This window comes from Barbus barbus (genome assembly GCF_936440315.1).
Source record: "Barbus barbus genome assembly, chromosome: 6".
NCBI lineage: Eukaryota > Metazoa > Chordata > Actinopteri > Cypriniformes > Cyprinidae > Barbus > Barbus barbus.
Genome location: NC_136734.1, coordinates 29,296,124 through 29,314,660, shown reverse-complemented (window position 1 = coordinate 29,314,660; position 18,537 = coordinate 29,296,124). Strand labels below are relative to the sequence as shown.

The window sequence follows — 18,537 nt, the reverse complement described above, 5'->3', positions numbered from 1 at the left end:
AAAATAAAAAAGGCTGATATTCGACTTTACGTTTGTAGAATTAAATTAGGCTATACTAATTTGAGAGATTATGAAATTAAAACCAGCATAAAAACACTTCTGGATGACTTTTGTATCAAAACCATACAGTTACTGAGGAAACCATGGCCAGATGTCAAACATTTTACTGTATTACATATGTGACCCTGGACCACAAAAACACTCAATTTTTTTTGAAAGCTGAATAAAAAAGCTTTCCATTGATTGTTAGGATTGGACAATATTTGGCCGAGATACAACTATTTGAAAATCTGGAATCTGAGGGTGCAAAAAAATTAAATTAGGGTAAAATTAAATTAATTTAATTTAAAAAGGAGAAAATCTCTTTTAAAGTTGTCCAAATGAAGTTCTTAGCAATGCATATTACTAATCAAAAAAAGTTTTTTATATATTTATGGTAAGAAATTTACAAATTAACATGATCTTCATGAAGAAAAAATTATAATTTTGACCCATGCAATGTATTTTTGGCTATTGCTACAAATATACCCCAGCGACTTAAGACTGGTTTTGTGGTCCTGGGGCACATATGATATTAAGACAAAATTATTTCAATTTTTTTTTTTTTTTTTTTTTATACTTCTGGAGATAGACTCTTGCTTCAATACTGAGTAACTGGGATATAGCCCTTGTGACAACTTGTAGCCCAATATAAGCCAATTTTTTATAATATTAATCATATAACACTGTGTTTTTGGCAAATAAAAAAGTAATGTCTTTTAAGCAAATATACATCAATAAAAATAAATAAAATCAGTCTGCTAAAAATTAAGAACTGGATTTCAAAAAACCGTATATGCTTATACTCCACTGAGCTTGAAAACACACTGATATATACAGCTCTTTATGTCTGTGCTGGATATGGCACTGCTAGAGCATCAGGGTTAATACTTCAAGCCATTCTGTGAAAATTACTGCTCTGGAGAAGCTTGCATCAGGTCATCATCATCTGCTCCATTCAGCCAGCGCGCTTAGTGTCTGGAGAAATTATAAATCTTCCTCAAGGACAGGAGCAAGAGTGTGTAGTGTGTGCAGAAAAATGAAGGTAAGTAATCTGGGTAGAGCGTAAGTATGACTGATATCAGGAAGATACAGCGACAGAAGAGAGACAGGACTACAAAGACAAAGATGTAGTTTAGTTTTCAGCACCATTGCATGCAGAACACTCAGATTGGAAATGTCCACACTGATTGTGCAGAAATACACAACATGAAGTAGTTATATATAAAAAAATATTTCACTTAATGTTTTGTTGCAAAAATAAAAACATACAACATTAATTATAGATGTATCAACTATAATTATAGAAGACTCAGTCTTATTTTCTGGGCCATAAAACGTGTCAGTTGCGTTGCTGTCTATGCAGGGACAGAAAGATCTCAGATTTCATCAAAAATATTGTGTTCTGAAGATGAACGAAGGTCATACGGGTTAGGAACGACGTGAGGGTGAGTAATAAATGACAGAATTTTCATTTTTGGGTAAACTATCCTTTTAACAAGTGGATAGTAATACATTTTGTGAAATAAGGTAATACTTGTTCAAAATGATAACTTCAGCAAAGTTTTACACCATATTCTATTTATTTTGATTAACAAAATAATTAAAATGTATTTTATTAAAATGACTTTTTAAATATACAGAAAAAATACAAATTCTGAAAGCTTCTTATATAGCTTGAAGATCTCATAATTTTTTGAGGCTTTACAGTAACAATAAATTATTCATATATTTAATTTTGATTAAAATATGATTAATGTATTTTTTTATGATAGTTTCATTATACATACGGTGATTATCTTTAAGGTAGAAACCCAACATAATACATGATACTGACCATTTGAATCTAACAATCTCACATCAACAAATGAAAAAGTCATCTTGCTATTTATTTTCATTCCAATTATTGCGCCCTTAGCTTCAACAGTAGAGGCACTTTTTACCCTAAATACCAAACTTTTACAGGGTACAAATACCAAAACAGGGGTGCCCAATCCTGCTCCTGGTGATCGACTCTCCTGCAAAGTTCAGCTCCAACTCTAATCAAACACACCTGAAGCAACTAATTAAAGTCTTCAGGATCGCTTGAAAATTAAAGGCAGGTGTGTTTGATTAGAGTTGGAGCTGACTGAACTTTGCAGCACAGTTGATTGCCAGGAGTAGGCGAAATATATTTGGAAATTTTATTGATTCTCATTTGTCATATAACTCTATAAAATAAAAAAAAATTGTCAAATATTAGGTCAGTGTAGTGCAGAATTTACATTTTATTTGCTGAATCAAGGCTCAGTCAAATTTCCTGGTGCATAGTGAACCGCAGATATTTAGGAAAGTGCTCCAGAAAACTAAAAACAAATGCGCATTTACCCCACTGTGCCTTTAACCCCTTTGTACCCTAATATTGTGGTTGTTAGTTAAATGGGGAGTGATGAATCCATGCTGCATACTCCGGTACAGTAGGTGGCGGTATGCACCTGATAAGTCATGATTGCAATCCGCCATAAAACCAATAAGAAGAAGAATGGGGAGTGATGTACTAGAAAAGAGTGTGTGTTACACCGCCCTTATACATATTGGCCTCTTTCACATTGTTATTGGTTCCCACCGGCGACTGTTTACTCTTTATGGCTTCAGTGTTGTACCTGGAGCTATCAGTGAAAAGCGCTCGTGGGGTGCAGAGAGCGCGGAGAATCTGTTTGTATTCTTGCCTGAAGTTCTGGTTGAGCAACCCGTAGATGACAGCATTCAGACAGCTATTAAAATACGCCATGAAGTAGCTGGTAACAAACAGCCACTCTGGGATATTCGGCACCACTCTTGCGGGGTTTACTGCCACGGCGAGCCCGATGAAGTTCAGGGGCGCCCAGCACAAGGCGAACAGCACGAACACCACAAACATCGTCAAGAAATTCCTCAGGTCGGCTGCTCTGACCTTTGGATTGGGCCGCACACGACCTTTGACCCTAATCACCAACGTCCATATGCGCAGGTAGCAGAAAGAAACCACGCCCAGAGGAACCAGAAAGTGGATAAGAACAACACAGACGGTATAAAAAGAGCTTGCTGTCTGGGTGAACGTGCAGGAGAAGATGCGTGGGTCGTATTTTAGGGAGCCCACCAGGAAGTTGGGCACAGTGGCCAGAGCAGTTAGCATCCAGGTGAGCAGCAGGTACAGACAGGTGTTCCGGCGAGAATAAAGCCGGTCGTAGCGGAGACTGTGGCAGATGTAGCAGTAGCGGTTGATGGCGATAGCCGTGATGTTGAAGACCGAGCCGATCACACTCAGTCCCATAACAAACCCGCTCAGCTGACAGTGCAGGGAGCCCATTGTCCAGCCGTTATGGAAGATAGCAACCAGAGCCAAGGGGTATGGATATAGCGCCACCACCAGGTCAGCCACAGAAAGACTCACCACAAAGATGTTACCTATTAACAAGAGAGAGTGAGAAAGTTACATAATTCTATTATATTTACATACTTAGATATTTACATAACTGAAGTTTATAATAAAATTTTACCATATTGCAATTACACATAACTGGGCATCCCAAACACAACAGCAAAGTAAAATAAATTCATCCAAATGAAAAATTATATCATCATTTACTCAAGCTTGAAAGAAAAAAATAAGATTTTTACACTTTTACACTTTATTTTAAGGTATCCTTGTTACATATTACTTGTACTTACTATTATAATGGCAATAAATTATGCATAATTACATGCAAGTAACCCTAAGCCAAACCCTAACCATATAAGTACATGTAGTTAATTAATATTACTCAGTACTTAAATGTATAATAACACTGTAACAAGGACACCTTAAAAGAAAGTGTTACTGAAGAGTCACTGGAGCTTCAAACAACATTGGACCCCATTGACTTTCAAAATATTTTTCAAATCATCTTCTTTTGTGTTCCACAGAAAAAAGAAAAAAAAAAAAGAAAATATAAACCATAGTACAATTATGATTACTGGGCAACCCAAATACAACAGCAAAGAAAAATAATTATGTATTCCTCAAATATTTCTTCAAACTAAAAGGAAAAAAATAGTATATTTTTTAATATTGTTCAAATAACTTGGACGTGAAGTACATAGTTTTTACAAGTTTTACAAGTACAAGTTTTTTTGTGTTCTACAGGAGACAAAATGAAGGAAACTATAAACCATATTAAAATTGCAGATGATTATGGGCAACCCAAACACAACAGCTCAGAAATAAATTAGACCCAAAAGCCCCTTTCACATCAAGAACGATAACTATAAAGATAACGATATTAGCTTCCACACCAGCGAACGATGTCATCGGTTTATTCTAAGCGCACAAGCTCGTTATAGGCTCAGTTTTCTAAAACGTTTTTGAAAAACTGCATACCTTGCCTTTAACTCTGAGACAATTTTCAAAACTTCTTTTCAAGTCATGCAGGTTTGGTACGACATGAGGGTGAGTAAACTGGGAGAATTTTCATTTTTGGGTGAACTAACACTTTTGCATCGCCGTCGGTCTCTGTTGCTCATGTCGCCTCAAATCACCAACTCTCATTGAAAATGAATGACTTCCGGGTTGCTTTGTCGCTCTAAATCGCTGTCAGTGTGAACGGCCCTTCGGGGACCACAAAGACTGCTGTGCACAGGATGCCTTTGCCTGTTTCTATTCCTTTTCATCAACTTTTATTATTGTATGTTTTATTGTATTTTACTTTTTATTTATTCCTTCGTTATTTATCCTTATCCATTAATTATCCATTATTTATCCATATCCTTTATTTTGCATTTAAAAATGTAAATGTAGCTTAAATTTAACATTTTAATTTAAAATAAATATTTAATATCATATCATTTATTTTACATTTTAAATCTTTAAAATTTAAGCAACAAATGATAAGGCAATACACATGTACTGCGTTCATCAGCATTTATCAAAAACTGAAACAGAAAATGATATCTGAAATTTAAGTTTAAAAAAAGTATAAAAGTAATATTATATTAATAGTAGGTCTCTTTTGTGCATTTCAGTGCATTTCTGACAGTGTGTCTGTGTCCTTTAAAAGAGTGTGTTTGTGAAGGTCTGCGTCAGGAGTGTGTGTGGACTGACAGAATACAGACACCTGTGTGTAATTTATAACTCGATTAGGGAGGCGCTGTAATAATTATTATCCCTGCAGACTAACATTATGTCTCCTCACTGTTCACAACACTCTAAAAGATAACAAAGAGAAAAAATGTCCCACTGCCAGACCCTGTCTGGCTGCCTTTAAAAGCTAAGTGACTCATGTTCTATCTCCAAAACAAAACGGTCAGACACATCCATCTTCTCCAAACATGACCTCATTTTGTCTGTGCAAAAATGCATTTCTGATTGAGTTGCCCCCGTAAACCCATTTACAAATCATTTGCTGAATTCAAAAGCAGCTCATTTCTGCAGTTTCAATTATTCTTTGGCTCTACACAACACTGATCAGGTCATGCTTGTTTCGCTCATAATTTTCCATTCATGAACTCTCATTGACTGTTTCCCGCCATCACACTCCATCTCCATTTCGACCCAAAGGAGCCAAGAAGATTACGTGCCAAGAAAACTAAAAATGCTTTACAACTCACGAAGGTCGCATTGAAACAGATTCAAATTGCATCAGACCCACCGCCTTTTGTGCATGTAACACCTGGAATCACCTATGACTTCCACTCATGCAAAGTGTTATAAAGTGTTCAGACTGGGTCACACTATATCAGAATCAGAATCAGAAAGAGCTTTATTGCCAAGTGTGTTTGCACACACAAGGAATTTGTCTTGGTGTTATGAGCTTCCAGTACAGAAAGTACAAACATAGTGCAGACAACATATAATTAAGGTGATAAAGAACACTAATGAAGAGAATATACAATAATTAAGAATAACAATAGTAATAAAAGTAAAAATATACAGAAAAGAGACATGACCATAGACAGAACTGTGAATGTGCATGTGTCCTATGTACAGATGAAGGTTTGATGAGTTATTTACAGATGTACAGTACCGGGGTGTGTTATGTGTTGTTCAGGTGGGATACGGCCTGGGGGAAAAAACTGTTCTTGTGTCTGGCTGTTCTGGTGCTCAGTGATCTGTAGCGCCGGCCAGAGGGCAACAGTACAAAGAGAGAGTGAGCTGGGTGCGAGGGGTCCAGAGTGACTTTCTTAGCCCTTTTCCTCACTCTGGAGGTGTAAAGTTCTTGGAGGCTGGGCAGAGGGGCATATATACACAGTCAGAAAAAAGCTACAATGCTGTCACTGGGATGGTAAAGCTAAAAGTTACATCTTTGTACCTTATTTACCCCTAAATAGTACATACCAAGTGAATGTTTTGTGCCTTTTTTTGAGGGTGTATGATCATTTTCTACTTGAGGTTGAAGAACACTTTCAAGGTCTGTTCTGTCTGCAACAAACTGCAGATTGTCATGTAAAAAAAAGAGAGAAAAAGTTATAGATTCAGTTATAAATTACATCAGCCTAGTGAGCGCACACTTACACAAAATCTGCACCTTTTTCATCGTGTCATCTTAAACATCAGAAATGATTTATCTGAGCATTTCCTTTAAATCTAGAGTGGCATTCTGACTAGTGCCTCAGCCTGCCAAACATTTGTCAACCCAAAGCCACAACTGACGGGAAGTGTGCTTTGACAAGATCACCATCTCCCGCCATCAGTCTAGCGTGAGTCCAATAACAACAAACAGGGCGGCTTCAGCTCTCTGTGCTAAAAAGTGTACGCAAAAATTATAACCTTGAAATATATGTACTACTTATACATTTGCTGTGATGATTGATACTTGCATAATAACATCAGTTCTCAATATTAATATTCAATTTGAATAACTGAATATTTTACATGGAAAATGTAAAGGTTTTTTATGTAACCTAAAAGAGTTACATTTATTTTAAAAAGAAATCTAGAGGTGAAACCGGAGAGCTCATAATTTACAGTTTATTTACTCTTAATATGATGGCTTTTAAATATTACGTTCATAATATAAATAATGCAAATATATGTATTTGCACATAATTTTCAGACCAAAAAAATCAGTATCATTCAAACTAAAGTCACACACATATATATGACACATTATTTATTATTAAAAATGAATTGACTCTACAAAGATTTTAAAGTAGCCTGCTAATTATTTCTGCGTATCAATAAATAAAAAGATTAATAAATGACAAAATGAGAGAAATGTTTTATGTAAATGATTTACTGCAGCCATGAGCTAATCCGGATTTGTTATTTTGAGTGAGAACATTTTATTTGCACATAAATAGGCAAACTGTACAACATTACTATGAATTATTGCGTCATTGTGGTATCAATATCAGGTATCCTGAAAATATAGTACCCTTTCACTTTTATTCCAATAGGGATCCTGATTATAAATTCTGCTTATTTAATTTTTATGTAACTCAGCAGATCAAATTGAACCATTTTGTACAATTAGAAATATTTTCAAGATATAATTCCCTCAAGGTTGCAATATCTATTCAGCTGAAACCCTTTTTCAGTGGTGCGCTCAAATGCCTCAGTGGTCTGATTCTCTGCAGCGTATCACCGAGATCAGAGCAGAATCCTCAATCTAAGCTCAAGTCGGACCTCAGACTTGAAAAAGCAGTTTTTGACTTTTTTCAAACAGTCACTGGAAATGGATCCTCTGGCAACAGAGTCCAAATAGTCAGGGAATTGCACACAGGTCACTGCGGGTCCTTCGCACTGACATTTACAATGACATTTATATGGAGAGTCAGTGCTGTTGGCACCGGACAAAGACGTCATTTCTGAGTGGGAAAGTTTTTCGGACAAAAACTAAAAAAGAATCTCTTGCTTAAGCAAAGATATAGAAGTTGTCAGTTATCTACATTGTTTTACTCTTGGTCCCTTTAGAAGTTGAGGTTGAGCTGGATTTGAATTGCAGTTGGTCACTTTATATCTGCATGAACCTACAAAGCTGTCACATGACCCAAAATAAAGGTACATCAGAGTATCAAACCTTTAGAGAGCTGTATTTCAACATCTAATAACACCACAAATCATGTGAATGCTGAACCTTTCCTCTAACACTATCTTCCAGCTTGAATAGAGATGCATCTGCTCTTGTTTTTTATTCCTCATCAAGGTTGAAGGACATAAAGACAGTGTAATAATGACATGCTTATTTTAAAGAGGCTCATATATCACATTTGGGAGAGAAAGAGGAAGAGCAGGAAAGAGAGCATTTATTTTGGCTGTGGTTCAGATCAGGACAGTTAGGCAGGAGTGACTTTCTGAGGATCACTATAAATCCACATGATTATCCTGGACAGAACGGTTTAATTGGTTTCCTTCTCCACGATTTCTCATGGCAAACTCTACACAAAGACATATGTTCTACAAGCCTGAATCATATATTTAAGAGCAGCATGTGTAAGTCAGTCACATGGGAGAACATAAAAATCAAATCAGACCTTATTTACATTCTTAATATGTTGTTACTGTGCATGATTCATCGGCATCATATTTCATCAAAATTGCTCCACCTTGACTTCCTTTAGAGCTGATATCACTTAAGCCAGTAATCCCTAACCGGAGTTATGTAGAATTATTATTGTTGAATTTGAAACGGCATAGGCTGCTACTCTTACTATTTCTGTCATATCTTTAGGCTACTTGGCAGAAATTCTGAATTCAGCCTATATGCTTTTGCTTTGTTAAACACAAAAAAGTTAAGACATGAAAGATGCAAGTTGTCATGAAAAAAAGCTATTTTACATAGTTGCTTCCTAATGGGAGGTATGTAGAAATATTATTACAGAATTTGAAATGACATTTGCTACTCTTACTGTTTCTGTCATATCTTCAGGGTATTTGCCAGAAATAGAAAGAGTATGCTTTTCTGAATTCAGAATAAAATTTTGCTTTGTTAAACCCATAGAAATAGTGACAATGTTGCACATTGCTAGCACTTTCTCATTTGTAAGTTGCTTTGGATAAAAGCATCTGCTAAATGAATGAATAAATGTATGTCAAATGTAAACAGAAATTATAAATGAATAATATTAGAGAACAGATAAAATGTAGAAATTTATAGTTAACACTTTCATTCATTTTTTTCTAAATGTATAATGTCAATTTGTGTGGATACCATTTACAATTTCTTTTGTTTTGCAGACAGCCCGTCACCATCCAAAAATAAAGGCTTATGCAGAGTGAACATTCACCAAATATATACATACTGTACGGCTTCGATTTTTTCCTATATCATATCTTAAAGTTTCCGCTAAGAGGAAAACGTCCACAACTATAGACAACTATAGTAATTCGATCAGGAGATCTAATTAACACCTCCTTATCAAAATGGAAAATCCACTTTGTTTAACATGTGGCCAAATGATAAGACTGAGAAAGAATTCATTGAAACATATGCAACAGATATCTGGGCTTCATGTTTTCCTCCAGCTGGATACAATATTGTGTCATCTAACAGCATGTGGAGAGATGATTTTATAGGCAGTCACAACGCTGAGCTAGAAAAACTCAGAAGTTTCTGCAGCACAGAACTGGGAAAAAAAAGACCTTGGCAAACAGTAAACAAGGAAGAATCTGATAGGAGAGTAAATCGGAAGATGGATGCACTTGTCAAAAATATCCAAATTCATTCTAAAACTTCACTCTGTTTCAAACAGTAGAGAAACTAAAATCTAGCCTGAGGAAAGCTTGTTTTGAGGTGTCAGCATGTTCTGAGTTCCATCTAGATGTTTGGGCTTTGGAAATGCATAGAGTGCAGTCTTCTTGCAATGCTGAGAAAGGTTTTATTTTACTATAAGCTGACAGCAATTTGAAATATGCCATACTAAAACAAAGTCTACAACAAATGTTAGGAATTTATGAAATAACATGCCACAATATATTGTAACCTCTCCTAGAAAAATATCACAGACTGCATCATACCTGAGGTGTTTGATGGACTGAAGCAAAGCTGAATGTGCTTTTGCAACCTCACCACACACATGCATGCACAATTACACAGACATACACGTCATTTTGCTTCCTATTGCTCTATTTCTATAAACATATGTACTTTATATGAAATTTATTTCATTCTTAAAATGATACTAAATATTGGTTAATTATTATATCCTTATGAAAGGCAATATACACTTTAATGAATGTTTTATTTAAACAAAGCAGGAAGCACACAGTAATATATGAAAGACTGGTTTGATAGTCAGAGATTTCTTCAGAGAGAGATGGAACATTAAAAAAGCCAAAAGACTGGACTTCGTGCGAAAAAAGAAGAAATCTGCAGGTGGCGGATGAGTTTTCAGAGGAGACGATTAAAATGCAATTACCTGTTCTTTTGCCCAGTACAGTGAGAGGTTATCGGTAGCTGTGAGGATGATGCTGATCTGGCTGCGTCTGTGCTGTCATAAATGTATTTAATGGATAGTCTGGCTCTGCTCGTCTGGAACATCTTTGCTGGAATTAGCTGATATTAAAATGCATTTTACAGGCTTATTTTAATACACAGATCAGACAGTCTATTATAACTCTGCACATCTCATCTTTATGTCCAGGATTACATGTGTGGAACAGAAAATCTGCCAACCATCGTCTGTTAAATTATTGGATTGTAAAATTCATTAGATACTGGTGAGATACCACCACCAACTCTACTCTGAAAACACACACACACACACACACACACATATATAACCACAGCACCTTAGATACACAAGCACTAGGGGTATGTACACACACAGACCCATATTCCCTTTTATATTCCAGTTCCATAAAAATATCTCAGTGGAAGCACTGAGAAAGAAAGAGACATAGAGCAAGAAAAAAAGGTGAAGGTTAACGCAATACAAGTTATGTGCGTTGCATAATCTGATCTTGTGTTATACTAACAGAAATTATTTTAAAATAAATTTTTATTTAAATACATTTCAAATTATTTTATTCAAAACAGTTTGCTTAAAAATGTATGAAATAGGTAGAATATTTAAGTTGTATAAGAATTGTCTGGTAACACTTTAATGAGTAATTTGTTAACTGTTTTTAATGCATTAATTAACATTAACAACAAACAATACATTTCTTACAATATTTCTTAATCTTTGTAAATGTTAATGTAATAAAAATACAACTGTTCATTGTTAGTCCATGTTAGCTCAGGTCCATTCGATAACATGAATCAATTTTAATACCGATTTTAATAATGTATTAGTAAATGTTGAAATCAAGATTAACTACGATGTTAACAAATGCAACCTTACTGTAAAGTGATATTAGCAACAAGTGTTATTTTAGTTTCATTGAGATATTATTGTAATTTCTATTAATATTTTGAATATGTTTTATATTTTCCATTTGATATTTTTCCATTTTTTGTTCTTGCGTTTTGTTTTGTTTAATTTTGGTTTCAGTTATTTTAGTACATCAAATTAAACTAAATGAAAATGAAAAATGTTGCCTTGGCAACCAGCTAAAATAAACAAGTTTAAGAATTTTACGTTTTATTTTATTCGTTTATTTTATTTCAAACAACTAGTTAAGTATAATAACCTTGATAATGATTATGTAACACTTCTCAAAACCAGAAAGGAGGCTATATATAGGGCCTTTGTAAGCATCTATATTTTGAAGCAGTGTGTGTGTGTGTGTGTGTTTATGCGTACGCATGATAAAGAAAGAAGGGAAGCATTTCCCCCCTTCATTTCCATAAGTACTTAATGCTGAATTATTACTGTACACCAGCCAGTCATATAAAACGGCTGCTAACCATCCTCTCAGGAGCTCTGCCAACAAACAGATCAAACCCACTCCAGCTATCTAAACAACATCTTCATACTGCGAAATGCAAATGATCATGTTGTTCTATTATTATTAAAAATCTATTAGATTTCCAAGAAGACATTGCAATTTGTAGTGAGATATTCTATTGGCTGTTGAGCAGAGTGTCCAGTGAGAGTGTGCAGCGGTCAGACGGTGGAGCCTGAGGCTGCAGCTCAAGCCAGAAAACATTACCATTGCCATCAAAGACTTTCACGATCACTGCAACACTCCATTTCAACAATTCTCATCTGTACACATGCATTCCAGTCTAATTGACAGAAATGACCATATAAGAGCATTAACATGCCTCAGTGTGAACTGGAGACACATTCAATTATGTTGATGACGCTAGATGTGTGTGTTTTTGTGTGTCTGTATATTATGTGAGGGAATGGTGCACTGAGACCACACATTCTCATTGACTGAGTGTGTGTGTTGCATAGACTGATGTGCCATTAACAGTATTTAACATTTTTCACATTTTCTGAAGAGGTGCAAAAGTTGCTCCCAGGATGCTAAGGAGTTGTGGTGGCTGTCATGATGTTGCTATGCAGCTACCAACAAGCTGCACAAATTGAGGTAGAAATCATGTTTAATGACACACCTGAACCAGCTAATCGATGTGTTCAGGATTACTTCAATTACAGTCAGGTTGGAAGTGAAGTCTGCAGCCCTTTAGGACTACAGATGGCTACCCTTGACTAGAGTTAGGGGTTGTTTAAATACCTAACTTTACATTTAAGCAACAGTATGCTTGCCTTAGCAAGAGTAGAGAATTCTAATACTGTCATGCCGTCATTCACTCACCATCTGTGAGTATTACTACACTGAGAGTAGTTCATTGCCTCTCCTCTGAAAGCCATCTGCCCATCAGGAACCTGAGTGCACGCCAATGCCAAACACCGCTGCTAATTCAGGTGAGGCATAATGGATGAACTGCAGTATGCTTCTGATACTAATGGAGACACCGTAATGCAGAAGTGAAAATTTTTAAACAGTGAATATCTAAATGCCCTTCCATCAGAAGGTGTCATCAGCAGTGTCATTTGAACCTCTGGGGTCTTTTTTTTTTTTTGGGTAATTGAAAGAAATTATTACTTTTATTCAGCAAAGATGCATTAAATTGATCAAATGTGACAGTAGAGTCTTTTGCATGGAAATGGAAATGTTACTTGAACATAGGGTTGCAAAGGAGTGGAAAATGTCCAGAAACTTTCCAAAAATTCTGGAATGTTTTTTCGAAATTTACAGGAAATTTTCCACCTTTTTGCAACCCTACTTGAGCACCAATCAGCACATTAGAATGATTTCTGAAGGATCAAGTGACACTGAAGTCTGAAGTAACGGCTGCTGAAAATTCAGCTTTGCCATTACAGGAATGAATGACATTTTAAAATATATTGAAATAGAAATCTTTTCAATTGTATTTCACAATATTGCTATTTTTACAGTATTTGTCATCAGATAAATGCAGCCTTGGTGAGCATAAGAGACCTTTTATACTGGGTTTTAGATGATTCAGACCGGTTAGGATGCTTGACTTGGGCAGATCTAATATGTGCCAGAATCTCCTGAACAGCGTGTGGGAACGCCAACTGATGCTGGACATTAAAAAGCTATCAATCAGCACTCTAATCTAAAGATGGGCCAGCAGAAGGGAGTAAAGGACTATTGATTAAACCCAACTCAGGCTGCCAGAACTTGCACAACCCCATAACTGAACCTAACGTGTATAGAAATAGGCTGAGCTGAAAGAAAACAAAAAAGAAAAGATAGGAATGTGGTTTTCAGTGTCCTTGTGCCAAAATTCATATATCTTGACATATTAATGCAGTTTTTGCAAAGCCGTATACAAGTCTTATTTTCCTTCTTACTGCGGTAAGTACCAGCCCATATAATCAACATTTTGACATCAGTTTATAATTTTGACAGACATTTATGCATGATATATATATATATAAAAAAAAAGTACAACACAGTGTAGTATTAATATAATGTAATACTTAAAACAGAATTAAATGAGCACAACTGCCTGCCCTTCACTGGTTAAAATGCTTATTAAGAATAAAATGAACCAACAACAGCATTTCCATCAACAAACACAAAAATCGAACTTTAGCCGCAGCACAGTGAGCAGTGCACATGCCCACAACACATAAACAGCCTGTGTCATGTCCTGATCGACACGCTGCCAAAACAGTAAGGAGAAGCTGCAGAGATCGGAACAGTCTGATGACAGGAATATGCAAAGAGAACAAGACTATCCATACTGAAGCATTATTTTCTGATTTTCTGATTGATGTGCATCTCATAATTCCCTTTCTGTGGATGCCAACATGGACAATTAACCACCGTCTTCAAATCATGGGGAATTCTCATCTCCTAGAGCACTTTAAACAAACAGCACACTGTACTCTTCAAAATAAAGCTTCCAAAAGAGGGTTTTCCAAGTGATGCAATGGAAGAACCACTTTGGGTTCCTCAAAGAACCAATTCCAATCATTTTTTCTGAGTGTGAGGAACCTAAAAATGGAACCAAATGGAAAAGGTTACATGGTAAAAAATGGAAAGGTTACATGGACGTTAAAGGTTTTTCATGGAACCATAGATGCTATTAAAGAACCTTTTGTGTCTGATGACGGCACTTTAGCTCTGAATCTATTCCATTTCTGTCTGCCCAGTGCAGATCATAGTCATTCTCATACCTAGTACAGTTTAATCACGTGAAATAACCCTGAACTCATAGCAGTGAAATCGATAGAGATATCTACCCCTCGCAGGCAGAGCTCCGCTCTCTCGCTCTCACCTGTATAAAATTACATGCAAAGACACAGCTCCTTTAACAGAAATACAAATATCTGAGAAGACACTGATAATCTAGGATGCAAAATCTATTTGGCCAAAACGTTTCAGTATTTTGTTGTGCTGTAAATGAATAAGAATGATTCTGTACTGTTTCTAGTCAAATAATCAAATTTGGGACATTGACCATGTGAACTCCGCGGCACAAAAGGTCAGATTTTCCACCACTTAAGCACTAATGCTTTTTGGAATATTTTCAAGTATGCTGGTTAACATGGCTCATCAGGTTTTACACAAACTGAGTTCAAATGCCAAGAAATTCTCAAATTCATTATGCCTTTAAAAGGGTGCATCAAAACACTGCATGTGGCTGATGTTTTGATATCGCATGAAAAGACATTCGATGCACCTTTAGTGTAATTAAAAACCACTATCCACTTAAATAAAATATGATTCATGCCAAACTGGCACCAGCAGCTGGGAACAACTTCAGCCAACATGAAAATCCAATGCTGTTTTAACTTAAATGCGTTTAGATGCTTTTTGGCTATACACGGTTACAGATGCACACATTTTTCATTTCTCATCTAAAAATTTAGTCTCAACTAAAGATGCGTGATGCTTGCCTGACATTACAGTTTCTGTATCTCTTCACACCTGCATTCCTGAGTTTCTTGTTCCTGTACACAGACAGGATGACCAGCAGATTTCCAACGATATCAGCCACGGTGGTGAAGATCAGCACGCCGGCGAGGGTGGCCGCTACCCCGGGAGACGTGCTCTGGGCGGTGAGGCAGTTGTTTCCCCGGGATAAACTATCCAGACAGCTCGAGTTCGCCTTCATCGACTCCATTCTTATGGGTAAAGCCACATTAAAGTTTCTCCTTTGATCCACTCTTCGAGGAAAAAAGGCAAAGTTGGAACGAACATGTATTCACCCTCCAGAAAATATAACCAATCCATTCCACTTATAAAATGTCACTGAGCACTTAAACGTCTAATGCAGTGTAAAAGCCTTTTTTTTTTACATAACTTACACAGCACTGTCTCTGTCACAGAAGCATCCCTTCGAATTTCCCAGGAGATGAGCTCCCATCACTTCAGATGCATGTTATGTTTGGTAGTCGGCGCATTGTCAGCCCCACAGTTATGTGGATTGTCACCTCGGATCACAGTGACTCACACACACTCCGGGCTGTTGCTCAGACGCCACACACATCACGGCACAGACATCAGCGGCAGTCTGCGTCGCATCTCGGTCTCCGTTCCAGCGCGCGCTCAGCGGTCCAGCGCCAAACCGAGCCGCTATTAGCGTTCAGTCTAGTCAACCACCGTCGGTAAAACTGAGCGTGGAGGTTTATAAACTTAGATTTTAATATCCATCATTATTATGTAGTCTATATACACATTAAAATTATATTACATATTTATACATTTTAAAATGTTTGGTTATAGTAGCCTACGCCAAACCTCCACAGAATTACTAGATATTTATATTTGACTTAAATTATAGATATGATTTAACTTCACATTCGATTCAATTCGGTCCATTTTTAAAGAATTCAATGGATAAATTGATGAAATAAAAACATTAAAAATATATATTTATATTGTAAGATCGATTTAAGTCAGAAAATATTTAAATGGTGGTACGTCTAATATGATTTATTTGATGTCTGTCACGACAGGCTCAAGCCGTGACAAATTAGCAGAGGACAAAGTCAAGTTGGTTGGGTTTCAACGAAAAAGGTTTATTAACAAAAGAAACAAAACATAAAAATCAACAGAAACAATGTTTCAGTCGGACCATGATATCAAAGCATCCGACCAAACAAAATATAACTAATATGGAAATCTAAATAAACAAACCAAAACAAGAACCCAGGAGCAGGCCACCCCCACGCCAACACAGCCCCAACATTTATCACAGGAAGAACAGGTGGAGATCATTCACTTGACGAGTCCTCTGGCCCCACCCGCTGGCCGGCCATAGTAGGGAGTACCGGAGACCCGTCACATGTCCTATATAAAATAATCTTTTCTGCTTCACAAGTAATTAACCCTGAATCCTTTCAACCAGCCACCCAGGGGCGTAGATTACGCGGGGGACGCGGGGGACGTGTCCCCCCCACTTTTTATAAAAAGTAAAGTCGTCCCCCGCACTTTTTTATTGGACAGTTGTGTTCTCGACATGTTGAGGTTTTAATGGAGCAATGTATATAAATGCAGAATGATTTAAAATTCAAAAAGACAAGATAATTTATCCATGACGTTTACGTTTCCATGGCAATCAGTCACTCAGTTTGTCACTTCACGACATGCCCAGGCTCGCACCCGCGGTCCCGCGCTGTATCCATCATTCATTAGAGGTCGAGATGAGTTCAAAGCGGCAAGAAACTCTTCACTCCTTTTTTACGAAGAAGTCAAGCAGCGTAAGTTGTCATGTGGGATCCGAATAGTGTTGCACGGTGTTCAGCGACTCTGCCTATTGCTCTTGTTGAATAATTAGCCAGTTTTGATGTTCATTATATGGAGGGGGAAAAAAAAGCTGCCTGGACAAACATGCACTTATTTATTTTCAGTGTATTTTTCCGTAACTTAACTCTTTTGTAACGTCTTTTATTTTAACACGTATGTATGTTATCAGGACCCTTCAAATAAGAATAAAGATAATGTCGAACTGAGATTTTACAGCGTTTGCAGCATTCTGACATGTTTAACTCTGCCAAATCTACATGATGTATTTCAATCAAGTATAGCACTGATCTGATACAGGACCGATCTTCATGTAGGGCTGCTCTGTCATTATTGCACTAATTTGACGTGTTTATGTGTTGTCAAGAATGAACAAGAAACAGTCAGCCTAGGTTTGTTAGAGCAGAATCAGGACGACACGCAAGAAAACACACTTCACAGGTGAGAACAACTGATAGAGTGGCTTTTAACACCTGGCTGTTTTTACATGGTATAAAATCTATTAAGCCACAAGCGTTTGTAGGATTATATATGGACCAATCATAGAAAATAATTAGTCAAATATAGAAAAATAAAAAATAACATTAGTATGATGAACAACAACTCAGCTATCATTTTTAACTACAGTAGGTAATTATTAGCTTGCATATTGGTTGTTTATTAGTACTTAAGCACATATTAATTCTGTATTCTTCATGATCATATTCTGCATCCCATAATCCTAAACTTAACAACTACAACGACTACCTTACAAGCTATTAATAAGCAGTAAATGAAGAGTTTATTGAGGCAAAAGTCATAGTTAATAGTGAATATGTGTTTATCATTCTAAAGTGTTAAAAAATAATTTAGGATACAAATGATTGGTTATTGTCCAGCAGTAATTAGTTATTTTCTTCTGTATGTCACTATTCCCTGTATGTAGATGTTTCAAACACTACTTTATTTGCTGTAGACAGAGGCAGAAGTGAATTCAGAGTTGAGAGTGAATGAGGCTGAAAGTTTCAGTGAGGCTTCAGAGGTAAAGATTATTGACAGCATTGTCTATGATAAGATATTTATTTTAACATAGACTAATCAGACTAATGTATAATAGAACAGAACAGAATAAAGAAGTATGTGAATGTGCAAGTATCCATTACTGTGTGCCATGTACTGTACATACAACACACACAAAATACAATCTGAAATATGTAAACAATAGTACCCTTATAAGGACATCTTTGTAACTTATACTCAAAAAGGTGCATATAGGCTACCTTAGAATACCAATATGTACCGTAATGACTTTTGTACCGTTTGACATATATTTCACTGCTGGTTATACTCTGTATAATGGTGTATGTGACGAATAAAAATCTTGAATCTAATGTACAACTATG

The 18,537-nt window shown here is 36.3% G+C and overlaps 1 protein-coding gene across 1 annotated transcript; it reads right to left on the bottom strand.

Annotated features, from left to right (window-relative positions):
• Positions 1-2,575: 2,575 nt before the first annotated feature.
• On the bottom strand, positions 2,576-15,533 carry LOC306871899 (melatonin receptor type 1B-like; the record flags this gene model as incomplete). The annotated part of the gene is made up of 2 exons (XM_079420141.1): positions 2,576-3,465; positions 15,338-15,533. The coding sequence occupies 2 exons, from the start codon at positions 15,531-15,533 to the stop codon at positions 2,576-2,578; spliced, it is 1,086 nt and encodes a 361-aa protein (XP_079276267.1).
• Between the last annotated feature and the right edge of the window lie 3,004 nt (positions 15,534-18,537).